The 24,062-nt window shown below is 34.5% G+C and overlaps 1 protein-coding gene across 3 annotated transcripts in view; it reads right to left on the reverse strand.

The window, feature by feature from the left end:
- The window catches only part of PPP4R4 (protein phosphatase 4 regulatory subunit 4), a 126,491-nt gene that overhangs the window by 16,282 nt on the left and 86,147 nt on the right, over positions 1 to 24,062 (reverse strand). For 2 of the 3 annotated variants that reach the window (XM_059056141.2, XM_067027827.1), the window contains 10 exons: positions 23,649 to 23,818; positions 23,207 to 23,326; positions 20,798 to 20,875; positions 19,866 to 19,949; positions 18,835 to 19,017; positions 13,603 to 13,708; positions 11,980 to 12,127; positions 7,681 to 7,825; positions 4,996 to 5,037; positions 4,821 to 4,895 (listed from right to left, as the gene is read on the reverse strand). In XM_059056141.2, the coding sequence (XP_058912124.1) occupies positions 4,821 to 4,895; positions 4,996 to 5,037; positions 7,681 to 7,825; positions 11,980 to 12,127; positions 13,603 to 13,708; positions 18,835 to 19,017; positions 19,866 to 19,949; positions 20,798 to 20,875; positions 23,207 to 23,326; positions 23,649 to 23,818 (1,151 nt within the window). The remainder of the gene's footprint in view (positions 1 to 4,820; positions 4,896 to 4,995; positions 5,038 to 7,680; positions 7,826 to 11,979; positions 12,128 to 13,602; positions 13,709 to 18,834; positions 19,018 to 19,865; positions 19,950 to 20,797; positions 20,876 to 23,206; positions 23,327 to 23,648; positions 23,819 to 24,062) is intronic. The other variant, XM_067027826.1, reaches the window with a different exon arrangement.

Genomic DNA, 24,062 nt, shown 5'->3' on the forward strand with positions numbered 1-24,062 from the left:
AAGAAATGATCTTTTAGATATTATTTAAATGTTCCATTGAAGTATAATACACATAGAGAAAGTGCACAAATATAAGTGTACAGTTCAATAAATTTTCCCGAAGTGAACACACCCATATAAACAGCTCCCAGACCAAGAAACAAAATGTTACCCAAACTCAAAGAGTTCTTTATCCCAACAGAATAGCCAAGAAAAATCAATAAACATATCAAGTTCTGAACAAACATGGCATAACCGACATGTACAGTACACTACAATCAACACTGGAGAACATACATTATTTTCAAGTGCATGTAAAATAAAAAGGCAGAGAAAATAGACAAGATAAAAAATTTTCCACATAGAACTGGACTGCATAAAAAACTATTAAATAAAAATTCTAAAACTGAAAATAAAACATGAAAAACTGAAAAATATCACTAAGTGAGCTTAACAGTAGTGTTACCTGCTTCATCTTTTCCTCTACTATCTCGATCATATTAATCACAGTTGTCTTGAAGTTCTTGTCTGCTAACTCTAATATCAGGATCATCTGTGGATCTTTTTCTATTCTCTGATTTTTGCCTTGGGCTTAAGTCATTAAGTCCTAAAATTTTTTAGAGTCTGCTTATTCTCTACATCTTCTACCACTGGCAATCCTGAACTCTAAACTTTGGCTTAGATTGCTGAAATAATGCAATTTGCTTTTCAGAGGATTTCCATTAAAGTTTTTAATCTCACAGCATAATTCTCTGCAGAAAAATAGACAATATAAAAAAATCAGAATTTTAGAACTGACAAATAGAGTAATGGAAAATTTTAAATCAGTGGAGAGGCTCAGCAGCCAAATGTAGAGGGCAGAAAAAGAACTGGTGACACTGAAGATGGATCAACAGAAATTATTCACTCTGAGTAGCAGAGTTTAAGTAAGAAAAAAAAAGAAAGAAAGAACAAAGCCTCATGGACCTGTGGGATAATATCCAAAGATTTAACATATGTGCAATTGGAGACCCAGAGGTATAAGAGTGAGGAACTGGGACAGAACATATATTGAAATAAATAATGGCTCAAACCTTCCCAAATTTGGGAAATGATACATATTTACAGATTCAAGAAGCTCAGCAAATCCAAGACAGAACAAATTTGAAGCTAATCATGCCTAAAAACATCACAAGCAAACTGCTAAAGACAAAAAAGAAAAGAAAAAATCTTGGAAGTAGCCAGAGAAGAATAATAATTATATAGAGAGTAATAGTAATTATTATTCTATATAATAATATAATAATTATATAGAGAAGAATAATAATTCTTATTATTATTTATATATTATTTATAATTATTATATAATTATTATTATATAATAATTATTATTCTTGAATAGTAATTCAAATGAGAACAGATATTTTATCAGATGCTATGGAGACCACAACACAGACAGAAACTCTTCTTAAAGTACAGTATAAAAAAGGCTGTAAACCCAGAATTCTGTATCCAATAAAAATATCCTTTAGAGAGAAAGGCACAAATAAGAAATTTTAGATAAAGGAAAACGAAGATAACTTGTTACAAAATACTTGCACTCTGAGAACTTCCAAAGAAAGTTCTTCAGGCTGAAGGGAAAAATAAGTGGGAAATTTGGGTCCTAAGCAATGAATGAAGAGCACTGGAAATGGTAAACATCTGAGTAAACACACAGGTTTACTCTCTTAAGTTCTTCAAGATACATATGACAACTTAAAGCAAAAATTATCACACTGACTGGTGGGATTTTCAGTGCAGATGTAATTCACATGACAAGTGTAACATAAAGAACAGTATAGAGCAGGTAAAGGGTTCTGTATCACTGTTAAAAAAAAGTGGTACAATATTAACAATAAGAAGACTATAAAAGGTTAGGTATGTCTGCTGTAATCTGTAGAAAAAACACCAAAAAGCAATTCAAAAAAAGGGTGGGGGGTGAAGAGACAGAGAGAAACACCAATCACTAAGATAAAAATGTAACAGGGGGTTATCACCATAGATTCTATATACATTAGAAGGATAATATAAGAATATTATAAACAATATATGCCAACAAATTTGACAGCTTAGATGACACGGACAAATTGGGGGGGGGGGAAGCAACTTATCAAATTGACAAAAAAGAAAGAAAATCTGAATAGTTTTATAGCTATTAAAATAATTGAATGAATTATCAAAATCCTTCCAAAATGAAAACTTTGAGTCTTGATAGTTTCACTAGTGAATTCTATCAAACACTCAAGGAAAAAAAAAAAAAAAAAAATTTTACACAAAATTTGTCAGAAAATAGAGGAAGTGGTAATACTATCCATCTCATTTTATGAGGCCAGAATAACTCCAATACCAAATTTAAAAGACCCAAGAAATGACCCCAATAATTATAAACCAGTTTCCACTATGAATTTATGAATACAAAGGCAAAATTCCTTTAAATAAATTAGCCAAGCATCCAACAGCAGAGAAAAGGACAATATATTATCACCAAATAGAGTTTATCCCCAAAATATAAAATCGGTTTACCATTTGAAAAATCAATGTAACTCAGTGTTTTAACACAATGAAAGTAGAAAAATAAATATTTCAGGAAATGCAGAAAAAGCATCTGGCAAAATTCAACAATCATTCATACAAACTCTCAGCAGACTAGGAATAGAAGCGATAAAGGGCATCTATATAAAACCTATTGATAACACCATACCTAATGATGAAAGATTGAACTGCTTCCCTCTAAGATCAGTAAAAAGACAAAGATGGCTACTTGCATCACTTTTATTAGTCAGAGGTCTCTTATTATACTAGAGCTCCTGGACCTTTTAATATGACAAAAAGAAAGAAATAAAAGGCACAAACACTGAACAGGAAGAAGTAATCCTACTGTACTAAAAGATGACAAAATGGCTCAGGTAGACTGTCCTATTAAATCTAAAAACCAACTTCTACAACAAATAAGCAAACTTAGCACATTTTTAAAACACAAGGTTAATATACAAAAATCAATAGTATTCTTAAACTCCAGCAACAAAAAACTGGAAAGTAAAACTTTAAATTACAATTCCATTTACAATACCAAGACACATAATATACTAGAAATAAGTCTAACAAAAGACTGCCTTGAACTCTACACTTAACTCTACCAAAACTAAGTAAAGAAGACTAAATAAATGAAGTGGTAGACAATGTTCATGGATTGGAAGACTTATATTGTTAAGACGACAATTCTCCAAATTGACCTACAGATCAATGCTAATTAACACAATCCTAACTAAAATTCCAGCAGGCTTTTTGTAGAATTGATAAACTGATTCTAAACATTGTATAAAGATGAAAAGGGCCTCTACTGGCCAAAGCAATTTTTTTAAAAGTTGGAAAAGTTACCCTACCTGATTTTAAGAATTACTATAAAGTTACAGTGATCAAGATAGTTTGGAATTGCCAAAAAGATAAACCTATAAATCACTGCAACAGAATGGGAGTCAAGAAACAGACATATGTATATATGGACAATTGATTTTTTTTTTAAAAGGTGTTAAGGCAATTTAATGGGGAAAGTAAAGTTTTTAATAAATGGCATTAGAATAATTGCTCATTGAGATGGAAAAAATAAACATATATAAAAATTAACTTGAAATGAATCATAGACCTATATGTAAAACCTAAAACTAAAATTACTAGAAGAAAACATAGGAAAAAGTCTTTATAATTTGGGGATAGAAAAAAGATTCTTAGAACAAAAAAGCATGAACTATGCTAAAAGAAAAAAAGGATAAGTTGGACTTCATCAAAATTAAAAACTTCTTCTCTTCCAAAGACACCATTAAGCACAGACTCCAAGAAAATATTCATAAAATGTATCTCTGACAAAGGAGTTGTATTCAGAGTTTATAAAGAACTCTCACAACTCAATAAGAAGATAAACAAAAACCAGTTTAAAATCTGAAAAGAGACTTCATCAACTAAGATATAAGCATGGCCAATACACAAAGGAAAAGATGCTCAGCCTCCTTAGGCATCAGGCATAAGCAATTTGAGATAACATTACATACCCACCCTCTCGAACATTAGAGAGGATACGGGGTAACGGAAGCTCTCCACCACATACCATATGATCCAGCCATTCCATTCCTAAGTTATTTCCCCAAGAGAAATGAAACCTTATGTCCACTCAAAGACTTCTTCACTAATGTTTCCAAGCTAGAAGTAACCCAAATGTCCATTAAGATGTAGATAAACACATTGTGGTACATCTGTAGTATGGACTACTACTCAGGGATAAAAAGGAATGACCTCTTTATATGCACAAAAACATGGATGAATCTCAAAGTAATCATGCTGATGGAAAGAAGCATGACCCAAAAAGGTACTAACATATGATTCAATTTATATAAATTCTAAAAAATGCAAACTAATTTACAGTGACAGAAACTAGATTAGTGGTTGCTAGGGACTAGAGTAGAAGATGTGAATCACAAAGGGGGCACAAGGAAATTTTTGAAGGAATGGCAACGTTTGGTATTTTATATTCTGGTTTCATGGATATGTCTATATGTCAAAATTCGCCAAATTGCACACTTTAAGTATTTGCAGTTAATCATAAGTCAATTATACTTCAATAAGGTAGTTTTTTTTTTTTAAGGCTCTCAAATGTAATTTTCCTTACAATTCATAAAAGAACATATTTCAAAAGGTCAGGATTCTTCTTTAGTCATTTAGGGAAAATAAAAGTAGTATGAAACTAAAAGAAATTATTAAATAGATTTAATAACAAAGCACAGTTAATACTGGTCAGAAAAGAGTACGTGTGTGTGCGTGTGAAAACATACCATTTCCAAAAGAAGTAGCTCCTCTCTTTCTTTCTCTTGATCCAACAAATCTTTTTCATAAAATTTTTTCTGAAACTAAGTTTAAAGTTTAAAATGAAATTGTGAAACATTAATGATGAGTCTCTGCCAATTTTTAAATATTCCTTTCAACATAAGGTAAAGAGAGTGTACTCACAGCATCCATGGACATTTCCATTCTGTCCAACTCTAACACAGTCTGCAAAGAAAATGTTTTAAATTATTCAACAGTAATTAAATTAAATCAACTAATCATTTCTCAGAAAGACTCCTTTTTCCAGAGGGAGGATCAAAGAAGAGACTTCTCCACTACGTGAAAGGCTAAATTAGAAAGTCTCTAAAGTTCTTCCCAACTCTACATTGTGTTTTTAATCAACCTCTATATATTAACACCAGGTTCCACTTAAACTTTTAAAAGTTTTTCAACTTAAGAAAAGCAAGTGTAGGGCTTCCCTGGTGGCACAGTAGTTAAGAATCCACCTGCCAATGCAGGGGCCACAGGTTCGAGCCCTGGGCTGGGAAGATCCCACATGCCATGGAGCAACTAAGTCCGTGCGCCACAACTACTGAGCCTGCGCTCTAGAGCCCGCGAGCCACAACTACCGAAGCCCACGCGCCTAGAGCCTGTGTTCGGCAATAAGAGAAGCCACCACAATGAGAAGCCTGCACACCGCAACAAAGAGTAGGCCCCGCTCACCACAACTAGAGAAAGCCCGAGCGCAGCAACAAAGACCCAACTCAGCCAAAAATTAATTAATTAATTAATTTTTTTTAAAAAAAGAAAAGCAAGTGTAAAGGATTATTTTAAATACTAAACACATGCAATTTAGTTTCTAATAACTTCCTGTGCCACTCTTTTCTGAATCTTCAGAAATACAATATAATTTTTGAATGTTTTAAAAAAACTTTTAGCTAAATATATACAAAGCTAGATATCATTGGGCTTAATATCCTTAGTTCCTTGCCACAGAAACTTTTGATTATTATGACGTTTTAACCAATAGAAAAAACTTTACTCTGAAAGCATTCTCTTAATTTAGTATTTGTCTTTTCAGAATACATTGGTCTGAAATAAATTATTTCAATCAAACAATGGCCCATCTAATCCAGGGTTCTGTCTCTGATAGAGGACAGTACTTTTTTACAGGAGTAACTCTGATGACCAGGATAAAGTACATGTATTCATATGCCCAAAGCTATCCACTGCAAACATAATATTTATTTGAAGTTTTATTCTTATGCTGAAATTTATGAAAATGTTATAATTTATGGCATGAAATAGCCCCTTTAAATGAAATTACTTTTCATCTTAAAAAACTGACTAAACTATTTCATTTTTATCCCAAAGCTTTGAATAGCTTCCTGAGAGGTTCCCATACCAATACATCAGTTTGATAAACATTAAACTATAAAATTTTCATGGGACAGACTGACTTCCTCATGTGACATGTTCTTAAAATAAGGGCTGTACTCCAGAATAATCCATTGAAAGTTAATAATCTATCAATTTAATGATATCATTTTCTCCTATTTATAGGGTGAGCTTGAGTTACCTCTTCGGTTAATAAATTCTCTCAAAAAAGTAACTGTCTCATGTTTACTATTTTGAAAGTTAACTCCATTGCCTACACTTCTGTAATTTAACAGTAAAGACAGAAATATCTGGTAGAAACAAATGTTATGTGTATCTATATTTTTAGATTTAGATGCAGGTCCAGACTCTGGGTATTTCTGTTTATTTCAGTTAATGAAAGAAGAATTTACATTTCAGTAAAATAATATTATACTAATTAATACTACGTTATCAAATCACTTTATTAAAAAGTTCCTTATGCAACATCTGGCAATGATCTCTAGGGAAAAAAAAAAATCAAAGGACTCTTTTTTATTTTTCCTCAACATCGATACCAAGTTACTTAAGACATTAATAAATTAACTTCTCTCACTACAAATAAATGCTCAAAAACTATATGTCCTGAACTTCACATTCAGATTCATAAAAGTAATGATTTTTTTCTTTAATTTTATTTATTTTTTTATACAGCAGGTTCTTATTAGTCATCCATTAATACACATCAGTGTATATACATGTCAATCCGAATCTCCCAATTCATCACCATAAAAGTAATGATTTTAATTTGACATAACCTTATAAAGATATTAATTATATACTCAACCAAAAGGTTTTGAAGACTATAAAGTATTTTAAGGTTTGACTTCACTAACCCAAATGTTTACTGTGTTAGTGTTCCAATATTGCCAAACAATCCATATAAGATCACAGGCTAAAACAAAACAAACAAAACCCCATAAGACACAATGTTACATAATTGAAAAACGCTAGGGATCTATATTCAGCCCTGGCTCTGCCACTTACCAAGAAGATCTTAAGCAAACACTTGAACATTTCTAGGTCTAGAGTTTCTGTAAAGTCCAACAGATCACTGAAGGCCCTTCCAGCCCTTTCAGGGCTAAGTTTCTATCAAATGTGACTTTCCCAATTATACCAGCAAAGTTTTCCCAATTCTAATCATTTATAAAGAGTCTGGTGAATGAAGTACTCATTCATTATTAGCTGAACAGTATTTACTGAATACCTAAAATGTAAGCTCTCTCATAGAGCTTATTATATAACCAGTAATAAAAGATTAATGTCTCAGTGCCCTATAGAAGGAACTTTCATATCCAGTTGGAGCGCACATCAACCAAATCAGTTACTGACTCTTACTACTCTGGCAGTGATAGAAATATTTTAACATATTGCTATCCCATCAAGCTAAGATAGTGAGGCTGTGATGAACACTGCAAGAAAGGCAAATGTCGTGGCAAAAGGGACGCTTACTCTTTTCACAGTGGCCAGAACATCTTTATCTTTTTCTTGACAGAGGAGTTTTCTCACACACATTTCTAACTGTTGAAGTAGATGTTTATCTGCAGGGATCTTCAGGGTAGATTTCACTTTGGGCAACAAGTAGCAAAGTTTCATTCTGCAATAAATTGAAAGTATTAACTTGTGAGTGAATTTAATAACTAAGAATGACAGTCACATGAAATTGAAAGAAAACTCAAGCTTTAGCTAGCCTGAGAGTTAATTTTTTATGTAACAAATGTCTACGGAGGGCCTATGATGAGTCAAGCGTTCATTTTTCTGGGTGCTGAGATACCGCAGTGGATAGAACCAACAAAATTCTCTGCTGTCACAGAGCTTACATTCTAGTACACGGGTAGGGAGAGAGGATAAACAAATATGTAAACTGTCTGTCAAATAGTGGTAAATGCTGCAGAGGAAAATACAGCAGGGCAAGACAACGAAGGAGTACAAGGAGGGGGATTACAAGCTCAAAACAGGTGGTCAGAGAGGCTTTTAGTCAAGATTTCACTGAAAAGATGACATTTAAGCAAAGACTTAAAGTAAATTAGGGACTAAGGCTTGTGACTATCTAGAGAAAACCATTACAGTAAGAGCAAGTACCCCATCAGGGGAGCCTGCCTTAGAAGTTGCCCCAAATTAACAAATTGGCCAAAACAGGCAAACTGGCTAGCATGGCCAGAACAGAGCAAAAACGAAATTAGCTGGAGGCCTCAGAGTGGAAACAGGAGGCCAGTTCATCCAGGGTCTTGCAGGTCACGGTCTGGGGACTGGCTTTCATTTTGAGAGCAATGAGAAGCCATGGAGGGTTTTGCACAGTGGAGTGAAATGATGCGACTTAACGTTTGGAAAGTATCATCTGGCTACTGTATTGAGATTAGACTGTAGGTGGTCAAGGACAAAAGGGACACGGGGTGGCAGGGGGCTCTTTCAGTAATTCAGACAAGAGATGATGGTGGCTTGAACCAGAGTGGCAGCAGTGAGGTGGTGGGAAGTGGTTTGATTCTGAATATATTTTACAAGCGGCAGGATGTGCTGAGGGCTTGGAAGTGGAGTGACAGAAAGGAAGTCACGGCTCTGACCTGAGCGAGTGGCAAGACGCAATGGCTATTTACTGAGACGGAGAAGACTGCAGAAGTGCAGATGAGGAAGATGGGGATTAACTGGACAGATGAAGTCTGAGGAGCCTGTTAGATAGTCGATGGAAATCCTACGGGGCAGTTGGCTCAATGAGTCTTCTGTCCAGGGTGGATGTCCATGCTGGAGATGTGCCATCAGGACTCTTCAGCCACAGACGATACATGAGCCATGAGACTGGAGAGTCACCCAGGCAAGTGAGCGCAGTTTGAGAAGAAGAGATAAAAGGAGAGCATCGACAGCACCACCACAGTCTAAGTGGGGCTGATAAAGAAGCAACAAGCAAACGGAAGGATTCCAGACAGGTGAAAGGAAATCCAGGCAAGTATTAAAAAACCCAACCAACCAACCAACCGAACAAACAAAAAAACTTCCTAGGAAAAGGTGGTGCAGAAAATGTCCTGTTTTGCTAAGCTAAAATTCTACTGCTTTGCCAGGGCTGGTTGTCTAACTTGGGGCTTCTGTCTTCATTCATCTAAGAGCTCTCCAGATACTATTTTTTTATTTCTAGGCCAAACCTTGAGACAACTAAGTCCCATTCCTGGAGTTCCCAGGATACCTTCTCAGCTGAGCCTTCAGTTGAGGATTCTTATACAACAAAATCTGCTTTTTTTTTTTTTTGCAGTACGCAGGCCTCTCACTGTTGTGGCCTCTCCCATTGTGGAGCACAGGCTCCAGATGCGCAGGCTCAGCGGCCATGGCTCACATGCCCAGCCGCTCCACAGCATGTGGGATCTTCCCGGACCGGGGCATGAACCCATGTCCCCTGCATCGGCAGGCGGACTCTCAACCACTGTGCCACCACGGAAGCCCCAAAATCTGCTTTTTATTCAACCAAAAAGGTAAAAGAAGCTCCTCCTCTAGAATTTTCATCTCTGTACATAGCAATAATAGTCCCAAACTTATTCAGCACTCACCACGGATACTGCTAAGCATGGTAATGCTTTCTCTAATTAAGGGGTCCCAATACCCCAGAAAGAATTATTTTCATTTCTGGCAGCTGAAGAGGAGGCTCCTTTGAATACCAATAGTCTTTTTCTAGCCTTGGTATTGTCTAGACTCAATGAATACAAATTTTAAACATTCACTAAGGAAAAACAATCAACAGTCCATGCACACTTCATTCTTTATAACCCAAGGCAGATCTAGAAAACATACATTCAACAGAAGCTACAGAAGCCTTAGCAGTGATTAGGGATCATAGTTCTCAGGTAAACTAAATTTTTATGTACACAACCTCAAGTATTTATTCCTCAACACCCCATGAATTAAGTACCAAGGAAACTGATGCACAGAGAGGTTTTGTAAGTTGCCCAGACACATAGCTGGTGTAGAGCTGGAAATCAGCTCAGGGATTATGGCTCCAAAAACTCTCCTCCTACCCTGCATGGTCCTGCCACTCTCGCCTGTAATGGCTTTCATTCTACCTGCACATTTCTGAAAGTGTTGAGCAAAGGCTTTCGTATCCAAAAGCCAGTTAGTATACGGTGTTGCTGGACCCATTTGTTAGGCTGGCAGCTGTCCAAGCAGGAGAGTGAGAACCAAGACAAACTGCTATACGATCATCTCTTACTCAGAAAAACCACCAAAATTCATAGAGCAACATTCATCTTCATCTGGTTTTTGAATTAACAGGTTGCTTTCCCTTAGAGTCAATGTTATGCTGTTAGTCACAGTGACTCGAGTAGAGATGATTTCACTTCCTTTCAAATAATTTTTGGGAACTGCTTGATAAATGAGAACTCAACACATTGGAAGCTATTTTTCTAGAATCACAACTTCAGTTTGCAAAAGGTTAACAATGTGGCTGGATCCCTTAGTTATTTACCAAGAGGTACATTCTAAAGAATTATCAACGGGGTCTTTCAATTTACTTAAAATCACTTTAAATTTGCTTTAAATCTCAAGTCAAGGTAACCTCAGCTCTAGTTTATACAGCACAGGTAAGATGCACAAAATACTAAAGGCAATGCAGTGGTACTTTCTGTATTTTCTCACCCTAAAAATACAAAACAAAACCAATGTCTAGATGTGTTCCCTTTAAATAATGCTCACAACATTCTTAGCCTGAACTTTTCAACATCTTTTGACAATTCTTCTTGGTATATTTTCTCTCAACAGCCATGCTATCAGTCAATGCTTATTGCCTGGTCAAGTCTTCCTGTTAAAAAGTATTAAATGGTTGCATGTTGTCTACAACATACATCAGTTATTTATAAAAGAAACAAATATGTCACACAGCATGAAACTAGCATGAAGCATGGCTGGCATGTGAAAGCTCAGCAGGGAGCTCTGGAGTTCTGTTCAGGAAGTCTTGGCCAACTGACTCTGTGTCTCTTACAGATCTGAACAGATCTGAGTTCCTCAAATTCAGAACAGAGGCATAGAGCACAAATACGAAATCTAACGGCTGAGGGCTTAAAATTCTCTTCAACTCATTATGCAATATACAAATAACTCAAACAGTATGCATGTGTGCTTAATGCCACTGAATTGTACAAAATAGTTAAAATGGTAAATTTTATATTATGTATGTTTTACCACAATTTTTTTTAAAAATTAATATGCTTATTTGGGGAGGAAAAATGGCAAAATACATTTATTCTTTTTTTCAGTTTCTAAGAAAGCCATTTTCAGGCCCGTTTCATTTAATTTCACAGTTATTTAATCAACTCCAATTACCATTTACTGGATTTTGAAAATGTGAGACAGCTAAAAGACTTGGAAACAGTCTTACTTCTCTGAATAAATAGGCCTGTAAAAATGGACAGATCTTCTCCAAGCCAACTTTCAATTATTTTTTCCTTTAGTCTTAGAAGATATAGATAAATTAATCACATCTACTCAATCTTCTCTTGATGCCAATGTGTGTATCCAAGTGGCTGGAGAAGCCTGCCAGTCTGGCTGTGACTACTGCTATCAACCCAATAAACTAAAGACCTGAGACAGTGTTAAAAGATCACGCTTCCAGGTCCTACTGAGGCTCAATTAAGTCTACCAAGAATTGCAAAACAAGTATCAATTCTTCACTTGATTATTTTTAATTGACTAAGAAAATGCTTTTGCATATATTCATCACAGTAGATACATAAAAAATACAATTTTTTCAAATATTTTCTTGGATTGGTACCATACCTCACATTTGCTACTGGATCATGTGTCAGTTCAATAGCAGGTAGAAAGAAATATTTACAGAAAAATGATTTGGAAAAGATCTCTATAATAAATTCACAGGTATCCAAAAATCGGAGTCTATTCCAATAACTTTTTCCTTGGCCCAGTTCTAGAAACAACAACAAAAAATTATAAGTTTAATTTTTCCTACATAAAATTTCATGTGAAAAAATCACTAAGTCCATGACAATCTTTTTTATATCCACAATTTGTTTAGCAAAAACAAGAGATAAGGGGGAAAAAATCATATTATATACCCCCAAATTAATAGCACCTGAAAAAACAGAAAAAATGTATTAAACATTATTGCATTCAGTTCCATGAACATTTATTAAATATTGAATGAACATATCTACTATTTTTTGATTACCCACCATGCGCTAAGTACTTTATACATATTATCTCATTAAATCTTAAAAGTCAATCCAATGGGATGAGAATAAATTTATTCCTCCTAAAAGGTAAGGATACTGAGATTCAGAGAGGTTAAAGCCACAGAGCTGGAAAGTACAGAGCTAGAATTCAAATGCAGGTCTGTATAACTTCAAAATCTCTGACCAATGAAATTAACTGTTTTCTTCTCGTTTCCTTAAAAATGCTTTGAAGTAAAATCATATGTAAACACGATATCACTGAAAATAGTTCAGGTCAATGTTGAAAGGATAATTTTCTCTCCCTTATTACAGAAATGTTCAAAAGCAAAATTCTTAATATTTAAAACCAAATAGAATCTCCATTCAAAATAAAACATTCTAAAGGTCAGGTCCTACCACTAAAAAAAGGAAAACTGAATTAAAATACAGTAAGAAAAGGAAGATTAAAGTATATTGAGCATTATTTTTTCTTAAATGGAATTTTATGTACTCTAATTTTGTGAAAAGTGGTGATCTATACTTAAAATGGTAAACTCCAATAACCAGAAAAATTCCATTACCTGTCTATGCTGGATAACAGAGTTTAATAAAAGCATTAAGACACTACAGTCAAAGCAAGTACACAATAATTAACAAATTCACTAAGTATATATAGTAGTGCACCACTACTTCTAGAATTAACACTTTAACAAAAAGTTTTTTTGTCTTGATTTTAGCCCATAGCAAATTAAAATAAATTTGCATTTGTTAATTGACAATTTTTTAAGACATTATAAACCACCTCGGCTTACCAGATTCACATTAATGACTACTATCAAGTCTATTCAAGGGAACAAAACTCACATTCTGTAATATTTTAAATAGGAACATAAAACAAATTATTAGATGCAAGGATAGCCTACTTATATATCTTAGTTCCAAATTGTATTAATCAGGATAGAAACCGGGCTTTCAACAATAAATATACATATTTTAATTTCTCAAGTGTAGAAATTCACAAAAGCCAGCCCTCATTCATCACAAATCTGATTCTGTCGAAGATTTCTAAAACAAGCCAAAAAAATTAGCCTACAAAACTCAAATGCAAATATATACCAACACTGGCCTAATTATTCATGGCAAAATGATACATAATATAAGTCAGATCTAACTAAGGCCAACCAGTTTGTTTACTTTCTGTTATTCAAAATGAGAGACAATGATTACTTACGTTCAATTAATTTTTGAATGACCTCGTGTCTCTGTTCTTGTTTACGATTATAACGTAGAAAAATGCATAGAGTTCGTGAAGCAGCCTTTTGGACAGGTAACACATTCTTAAAGAAATAAGGAAGACAATTAAACCAGTCTAATAGTATATACTCTGAATAATTTGGCCCCATACATCTATTTTAAGTTATTGACTAAAAGTAAAAGCAGTATTGCCTGCCTCTCAAATCACTGTGGAAGTGTCTTCATAATTTAATGTTACCATCACTCAGGCAAATCAGCTAATCTACTATCTCACTACAAAGTTAATGCAATTTGGCAGTCATTTCCAAATCATCCAGATTTGATTTATATTTGACTCTCATTTCCTTGCCACTTCATCTTAAGTGATATTCTCCCCAAATTATATCTCAACCACCTGTGGACCTTGTCACTCATATATTCAACAAACATTTGTTAGAACATACCCTGTGTCAGGTATCTCACCAAAGATGTGCAACTTCTAAAATAAAAACTCAGAGATCCCATGACCAGGTATATGTCAGATCGCTCTGGCTTAGCTCTGCCTCTTCCACCGCAATGCCATTCTTTAAGGTTCCCGGTCCGTGACACAGATAAAGCTTAGAACCCAAGGGACACCATACCAATTACTCTTACCAGTGTTTTAAACTCCTTTGTCCTTTAAATTTCTGTCACACCACTGGGCAGAACCTTAATTCTAAATGAATTCAACCATTCATCTTTACTAGATTTGGGTTCAAACGATGTAGTAGAGAAAAATCTCTCAATCAGATATACTGTATCCAGTATAAATTCATGTTCACCATCTTGACTTACATATAAATATTATAACATTCAATTCTTGACGATTCAGACTATTATACTAGGATCCTTGAAATTCAAGTAGGAAAAACTATACATTGCTCAGAGACTACTGCCTGCTACCTCCTCTCATATTTTATACAAGTTATTTCCATTCTATTGAGTACCATTTCATGTGGTGCTTTTAATTGAATATAAAAAAGAATATTCACTATGAGTTAGAACAGAAAATTTAAGAAATGTACATAAACAGAAATATCAGTGGAATTATAAAAAATGAATTTTAGATAAATGAACTAAATAAAAGGATGTTACTCTTTTCTTTCATTTTGTGTATACTAATAGAATTTCAAATGCATAAACACTAGTCATTTGAAATAAAAGTAGTTTAAAATACGTATATTTTATACCTCACAGTATAAGGTAATGTCTTTTGGGCCAGAAATCAAAGATAAAGGTAATTATATCAAAACAAGTAAAAGCCAGTTTAAAGAAGTTGTGACCACTTAAGCATGCAAATAATGACTGCAATTGATTAAAACATTATTTAATATAAAATGATGAGTCTAAAAGAAAGAGACAAAACCAAAAACAAAATTCATTCATCATCATTGGAAGTGGCTACTGCACCATTTCAGAGTCTTCCTAACTCTGAAAATTGATAATTAGAGGGAAAGAAATAGAATTTACCCTCTCTTTATATTAGGAAATATATTTTAGGGTAAATAAATTACCCAGGTAGATGTTAAAAAAAAAAAAAAAAAAAAAAAGCATTTCTCCTGAGAAGAATGCCATCAACAATGTAGAAGAAAAGACAGAATTTTAAAAATCATTTTTCTTCAAGTTCTAATGAAATAAGTGATCAGGCAAGGATCATCACTGGATGCTAAAACTAATGGGTAACAGCTTGGTGGGAAACTGGGTATTCTGAGTGTTGAAGTGTCAGCTTCAGATTGGGACGCAGATCACAAGAGAGAAAACACAATTTTGCAGTAGACTAACAGAGCTGTCGCCATCTGCACAACCACTCCTAGCTCACTTACAGAGGGACAGCCGTCCAGACACAATGCAACAGAAAATACACAGCAGCATTTATGAAGTATTCTTGCCAAAAACGTTTAACCTAAGACTTGGCAAGCCCTTATCAAACCTCCAGTTTAGAAGAAATATGGAGAAGAGATAAACAAGTTAATCCATGAAGACATTCTACAGAACAACTGACTAAGTCTCTTCCTCAATTCAATGTCATGAAAAAGTGGGGAAGGGCGAAGAGGGAATCTGTTCTGGATTAAAAGAGAACTAAGAGATGTAACCACCTAAGGCAATGTATAGATCTTAGTTGGATCTTATATGGAATAAAACAACTGTCACACATATTTGAGGCATAATTGGTAAATTTTAATATGAACTTTAAATGATATTAAAGATAATTGTTCATTTTGTCAAATGTAATAATTGTATCATGTTTATATAGGGCAATGTCCTTTTTTAGAGATGAATACTGAAATGTTTAGAGATAAAAATATAATGATATCTATAATTTAAATTTTTCAGCACAATGAAATAGAAAATATGTCAGAATGTTAACAACTGTTAAACCTAGGTGATGGGTGTGTGAGGGTTCATTATAGTATTTTCTCTGCCTTTCTGCGTTTTAAATTTTTTTCATAACAAAACCAGGAAAAAAAGTTAGTTTCTGTCATTCTTCTACTCAAAACCTTCCAAAGCCTTCCCCTGTATCAGAGAATACAATCTATGCTCTACATCATGGCCTTCAAGCACCTGCGTGTTGTGGGCCCAGCAACCTCTCCAGCCTCATCTCTCGCTAACAACCGCCACACGGGCTTCCTTGCAGCCCCTCACACAACCAAGCACACGCCGTATCACACCTTTGCATTCACTCTTCCCTTTGCGGGGACCACCTGTCCTTCAGACCTCCACATGGTCACTCCCTTACTTGGTCCAAGCCTCTGCACAAAGCATATTTGATCAGAGAGGGCTTTTTCCTGACCACTATATTCACAATACCATCCTACAACCCTCCATCATTTCCTTCCCCTCTACCCTGGTTTTTAGTTCCTCCTTGTACTTTTCATCCCTGGTGTACGATGTATGTATTATATGTGTTTGTTTTCTGTCTCGAATAGAATTTAAAGTTCTATGAGAACAGGTCCTTTGCCTTTTCATTCACTACTGTGTTCCTAACATCCAGAATAGTACTCAGCACATAGTAAGTGCTCAATAAATTTTGTTAAATGAATGAATATTACAACCATTAGATACAGAACTAAAAATATAATCTTTTCTCCAGTGAATATTGAAACAGAATATAAGTGTCTTTTTTGATCATGGAAAATGTGCTATAGTGAATCACGTATTTCCTTTTAAGTGTGGATTTACCTCTTTGTAAAAGAAAACATAAAGCAGATCCCTCAGTCTTGAAAGTATTTTGTTCACACTATGTTGTAAATAATTTCTCTTTCCTGATACGGGAAAGTACAAATATGGAATAATTATGTATTCTTAGCTTTCTAAACACAAAGACACCTACTAAGTAATCAGGTTGAGACAATTAAGATCAAGCTTCACAGCACATATTACCACCTGTTAATATATTTATTTTATTTTACTATTTATCACTTCCCACATGACCACCATGTAAGAATGCAAGGTCCTTTAGAGCAGAATTCTGTCTGTCTTATTCACTCCTATATCCCCAGCTCTTAGAACAGTGCCTGACACATAGCAGAGACTCAAATAAACTAACTGCTGAATACAGTAATTAATAAATTCTGCTTGATTTCCATGTGAAATTTTCTATGTGGTGTATTCATGCATTATCCTCTGAGAAGGAAGTTATTTTTGTCAATATCACTTTTTAAGATTATTACATCTATAAAATAACCTTCAACCCCTACACTTTGCTTTGATACATGAAACAAACTTCATGTAGAGGTGTTAGGTCATAAGATATATGCCATTTTTCTTTTTTTTTTTAGTTAAGTTGTAAATGACACCAATAATGTCATTTTTTTCCTCTTTGAAGCTAAACCTGATTTGGGGTTTTTGAGATGGCTACTAGATTTCATTACCTCACTTTTTTTGAGAACAATAAGAATTCAAAGTACTTTTTTAATAGTTTCTAAAACATATACATTATGTAGAACTTTTTTATACTTCAAAAAATGGTAGTAGGATGTCATATTCAATGTATAGTGAACTGAGTGTTAAACAATCCTCTCTGGAAATTTTAAGGAAAAAGGTAGACAACTTACTCTATGGGGAAATTTGAGTACAGGTCTTTGTTTTCCCCCCTACTTTGACTCTAATTTTGAGGTTATCCATAGTAGGGCATCCGTGTTTTTTGTATACATTTTATTTGTAACAAGTCACTGTTCAGGTACTATAAAAGAAAAAGAAACCAAACTAGTATTAAGGGGCTTAAGGGATACCCTTAAGGCAACAGGGCACAGCTGAGGCCATGAGACATGAAAGGTGTACATGAGAGCAAAAGGCACTTTGCAGTTGAGATCAGTGACTCCTGCCAACCTCTCCCTTGAGAAAAACGGTATCAAGCTTGCAGTGCATGTGTTTACACTTTCCCTGTGCATCCCTCTCCAGCTAGGCAGAAGCTGATGCAAAGGAGAACCAACCAGTGGGGAAGCAAAGGTAACACCCCTCCAGGCAGAAGGGCATGAACTGAGTTTGTCGTTCTATTTCAAGAATGTGGGAAAATGTTTATTGCAGCTCTATTTACGATAGCCAGGACATGGAAGAAACCTAAGTGTCCATCAACAGGTGAATGGATAAAGAAGATATGGCACATATATACAATGGAATATTACTCAGCCATAAAAAGAAATGAAACTGAGTTATTTGTAATGAGGTGGATAGACCTGGAGTCTGTCATACAGAATGAAGTAAGTCAGAAGGAGAAAAACAAATACTGTATGCTAACACATATATATGGAATCTAAGAAAAAAAAATGTCATGAAGAGATTAGTGGTAGGACAGGAATAAAACACAGACCTACTAGAGCATGGACTTGAGGATATGGGGAGGGGGAAGGGTAAGCTGTGAGGATGTGAGAGAGTGGCAGGGACATATACACACTACCAAATGTAAATTAGATAGCTAGTGGCACAGGGAGTTCACCTCCGTGCTTTGTGACCACCTAGAGGGGTGGGATAGGGAGGGTGGGAGGGAGGGAGACTCAAGAGGGAAGAGATATGGGAACATATGTATATGTATAACTGATTCACTTTGTTGTAAAGGAGAAACTAACACACTATTGTAAAACAGTTATACTCCAATAAAGATGTTTTAAAAAAAAAAGAATGTGGAGAATTTGGTTAATTCCAAAACTGGAGCAAGTTCAAGAGAAAATCAGATAACAGGTATTGGGCTCACATTTGTCTTCATGATTGTGAACATTCTTTGCAAGAAACGATAATAAATCTGATCACTTGATATGATGTGCGGCAGACAGGCGTATTTCTGGAGCAGCTTCTCGTGAGTTCTCCACTTTAAAGAGGCTGCAGCTCGCTGCTCAGCAGCTGTGAGAGCTGGAATCAAGTCAGGGAGAGATGATAACTAAAGAAGAAAACACATCAAGAGAATCAAAGATAATTAAAGAAATCAGCTTCAGCACTCAGCCAAATTATTCAGTCTTACAATACCCTGGGTAGGGGGAACTCTTAATCTTTTCTGAAATTAGGAGGCATCTTAGTTGTCACAGGGAGGTAAATATTTAGTAAAATCAAATACTTTAAAAAAAATCTATAAATAAAATTTATGATTACTGGAAACAAAATTTTGAAAGAGACTGGGATTCACAACGCTTCTAAAGTAAAATGTATTCTATTCCACTATCAGCAAACTTTGACCTTCTAAATTCCTACCCTTCTGTCATCAACAGTTGCTATTCTTTGCAGTAATAATAAATGCTAATAAGAACGGAAAATATGAACGTAAACTCCAAGGACAATAAATAAGGATTGTGGTAATGTAAGAATGGTAGAGGACAAATGTAAAATAGATAGCTAGTAGGAAGCAGCTGCATCTCATGGGGAGATCAGCTCCGTGCTTTGTGACCACCTAGAGGGGTGGGATAGGGAGGGTGGGAGGGAGGGAGACGCGAGAGGGAGGGGATATGGTGATATATGTATATGTATAGCTGATTCACTTTGTTAAATAGCAGAAACTAACACACCACTGTAAAGCAATTATACTCCAATAAAGATGTTTAAAAAAAAAAAAGGGGAATGGTAGAGGAAATTCAAGCTGTTCAAACTCTAGCAGACATTTACTGAGCACCTACTATGTGGCAAGCACTATTTTAAATGTTTTTCATACACTCTTCTGTTGATTCCTCACAACAACACTGCAGAGTAAAGTAGGCCATATAACGTCTAGAAACTTTTTTGATACATGGGATTTACCTTATTTTCTTGAACACTGCTTTCTCCACCAGTAGACATAAGTTCCAGGATTTCTGGAAGATGATCTATGAGAGCATCTAGTACCTTTTAACAGAGATATTGATTACTCTTCTTGTGATGGCTATGTTTTTCTAATCTTAGATTAATTAACATGCCAATTTCTACACAGAAATAGTATGAGTTACCAAACAGCATTTTGGGGGTTTCTATTTTCTTGCTCTGTCACCTTCTTGCTGCAAAGTCTTAGAAACAAAATCAGGTACCTTGATCAAAGTACCTTTGAAAAGAGATGAGTATGTCTGCCTCTTGATAATATTCAAATCATCTAGATCTATGACAGCCTGACAACATGCTCAAAACTGTCTCCCAACTTTTTAAAAGCAGTTTAAGTCAGACGACACCATCAGTGATGTCTAATGTTGAGGAGTTGAGCTTTGGCAAGCTAGCAGTCATTTGGGTGAATAGGATATAGTAGATAAAGCATCAAAATAAAGTATTCCAAGGCCTCCACAAGTATACTCCCCAAACAATGCTAAGAGAAATAAAAAGATATAAAATGTGATATAACATATGATCACAATTGTGTAAAATTTTAAAAACTTTATATAGAAAAAATAGAAAATGAAAAAATATAAGACAATAGAAACAGTGATCAGAACTAAAAGTATTCTTTTGTCTGTCTACTTTTTGGCCTTTCCAAAATTTTCCGTAACAAACATATATACATATATATTTTAAAACCTACTATTTTTAAAAGATATTCCCAATTTCTAGTCTATGATACAGTGGCATATCGACTTGAAGCTTCTGGGGCTAGTCAGCTATTAGAATTCATGCAATTCCCAAGAAGCAGGAAAATAAAAGAAAAAAGGCATTGATATATTCAAACTTAATATAACAGAAGTAAAAAGCAAAGAGTAAGAAGATATTACCTCCAATGATTCATCTTGTAATAATGTTATTAGTTCTTTATGTATTAAATACACTCCAGAATTCAGAAGTTTAGAAACCTAGAATGGAGCAATAAAGTCTCTCAGACTTGAGACTACTAGACATATAAAGGTTATAAAAACAATTTTTAAAAAAGTAATCCCTGTTAGATTTTCTTCTAAAATGAGACTTGTTTACAACACAACTATAAAATTAGATTTCTAGAAAAATTACTTGCATACGTAAGCTTTTCAGTCTGCTTCCTAACACGCTGGAGTGTGTGAACATATGAGGGTCGGGAGCATAGAAGAATGCATTTATCAGTCATAACTTCCCTCTCACGAGCACCAAGAAGCTCATGGATGCCTGTAGTTCATATTTTAAAGTCTTAGAGCAGCCAACAGGGTCTTTCAAGGGAGCCCAGCCATGGAAGCATTCATCTCGGTTCACAGCTCCCAGAGGGGGCAAATTCTACTGAAGGCCAGTAGCCACATAGGGATAGAGAAAACTCCTAAGCAAGCAAAACTTCGAAGACGTTTCCCATCAAAGACTTCAATCAGCAAGAGAGGAGTTGGCAGTTGGGAGAATCTAGACTAAACCAACTCCTTTGTGAACTGTTTTTTTTTTTTTTTTTCCCTCTAGACAAGCAACAGTAAAAATCTGCAATGGTAGATTCACCAGTTTCTACTTCACCTTTAAGTTTTTGGGGTTTTTTTCCCACATACTGGGTTTCCGAGTAAGGTTTTACTTGAAAAAGGGGTTCCTAGACAAAGAAGGTGTTTTAAAAGTCTCTGTTCTACAGGGTTGTTTTTGACTTTTTGAAAGTATTTTCAAAATATTATTTTTCTGAAAAACAAGAATAAACTCAGAAAATACTAAAGTAATTATCAGAATCCAACAATAACACTGTTAAGGAAATTTAAATCCACCAGTGGATTTTCATTATTTAAAAGGACAAACCTAGACTAACCATTCATTTATGTAGTCAAGTATCATCTTAACCTACCTACATGGTATGATTATAAGAATACAAAAATTAGCCACCCAGCAAATAGATAAATCAATGATTTCCAAACTCACTTCTATTGGTGAAATATTTTTGTGTACATATTTCAATCTTTTTTCCTATGGTGCTAGCACATTATGTCCGCTTATGGTGGTCATAAATAAAATGAAATATTAAAGGCATGAGATAAACATAAATAGAAATTCTCATATTGCATAAATATTGCTTTTCTCAGACTCCAATCTCATGCAGTCATCTCTGGAGACCACCAATCTGGACAAATACAAGCGTGCATGGTAACCATGCCTAAATGCCCACTTAATACATATTAGAGACAAGTAGTTCACTCAGCCAGCCAGTGCCCTCTGCCTTCTCTCCTCCTCCAAAAGCATATTCCTATATGCATATTTACAAAGATGATTTAATTGTTCAACACTGAATTATTTTAATTAATTATACCATTTAAAGGGAATATTTTCTGGACTTTGCACAATGAACATTTATTTCATTCACACAAGAAAAAAAAAATGTTATTCAAAAGAAGCAAAGCCTATCACTCAATAGCCGAGAGTCTTAAGTAACATTTCTAACGCTGCTATGGATATCCTGCACACTTTCAGCTAATCTGACAATGCTCTGAACACAGTGCAAGGAAGAGGATGAAATATTCTCACTGAGAATAAGAATATTTATTATACCTCTCATAAAGGAAGGAAATATTTTATTAACCCACACAGATATTTTTATGTGACATTCCTAAAGTTGGCAAGTTATACGTTATACATGTTTACTGCAATTATAGCAACATGCACTTACTGCAATCACTCGAGAAACATGCCCTAAATTTCAACCTCAAGGGTTAAGAAGTTAATTATATTCACCATAAAGTTTAAATTCACTTTTGCTCTTACAATGTGGAGAGTTGTTGTAACAGCTGAAGCTAAAAGCTGTGCTCACGAAACATGATCCGTTTGCAATAAAAACCATAAATTTAAATAATCTATCTCTCAATTTTCCATTTGTACTCACGTTCTTAAGTTTAGGTGTAGAGCTAAATATAAACATTATAAAGCATATAAAAACTGATTTTACTTCCAGATCTGTAACAGCCACATCCATACCACAATATCTGGCTTAAAGGAAGGATTTACTAGAGATATATTGAACGAATGGATTAATACCTGCTAAACGAATATAATGTATTTATGTAAATGAATTCTGTGTAACATTCTAAACAGAATTACGGGAATTTTTCAATATTTAGGACTAGAATATGAGAGCGATATGGAGCCTGTATCTTTTAATAAATCTGTAAACAGATGTGTACAAAATATCAAAAAATCATCTACTACATGTAGGTAGAATTAACAACAAATGTAAAGTGGTATCACTTTTTCAGACTTACTTCATAAAAGCAAATAGCAATAGTGTATCTGACTGGTACTTCAGGGTCATGACAAAGGCAGAAGAATGTAGAATAGAGATCCATGTGGAAATTTTTAGGATCAACAAAAACAATCATGGCCTGGTGGAGGTGGGAGGGAGAAGATGAGTGGGAAGGAGAGAAAAACATGCATCAAAACCTCTTATTATAATCATATCACTTAAACTGAATCATGTCCTCTGAATCATAATTTAGTTAGAAACCATACTTGGAAGATCCAAATGCATGCATATAATTCTAATATATATACTTACACAGAGATAAATATAAATTAACCAATATACACCAGACATAATGTGAAGTAGCAAGTGTCAAATACGGCAATATTTTTCTATGCAATCTATTCACATGTTTTTAAGTTAAAATTAAAATGTTTAGCCAATACAAGTGTATAATTTATTACCGGAAAGTTATAAGCACAGTTCTTCCGTACTGAAATATATTTCTTCTCCTGCTCTAAGATTTGGGGTGGAATCTGGTTTTCATTGTGTCCATTTTCCTGTTGCAAACCCAATGTACAAAGTTTCTTATAAAACTCCAAAAATCTCAAGTGTTGATCTGGAGTAAATATTCCTAAAACAAATGCAAAACCTTTGCTCAACATTTTAATTGAAAACAATAATTAAAAAGGGAAAAGCAAAGTGAAATAAAAATAATTGGAACCAAATATTTAAATAAATGGTTGGAAATCATAAATAAAAGCCACAATGAGAAAAGAATAACTATTGTGAAGAAATCTAATGGTTCTTCACCTTATGTTAATTTTAATAATATTTTCATTTTAATTTTGATAGTATAAAACTATGCAATGCAGGAA

This window comes from Kogia breviceps, chromosome 3, assembly GCF_026419965.1.
Source record: "Kogia breviceps isolate mKogBre1 chromosome 3, mKogBre1 haplotype 1, whole genome shotgun sequence".
NCBI classification, from domain to species: Eukaryota; Metazoa; Chordata; class Mammalia; order Artiodactyla; family Physeteridae; genus Kogia; species Kogia breviceps.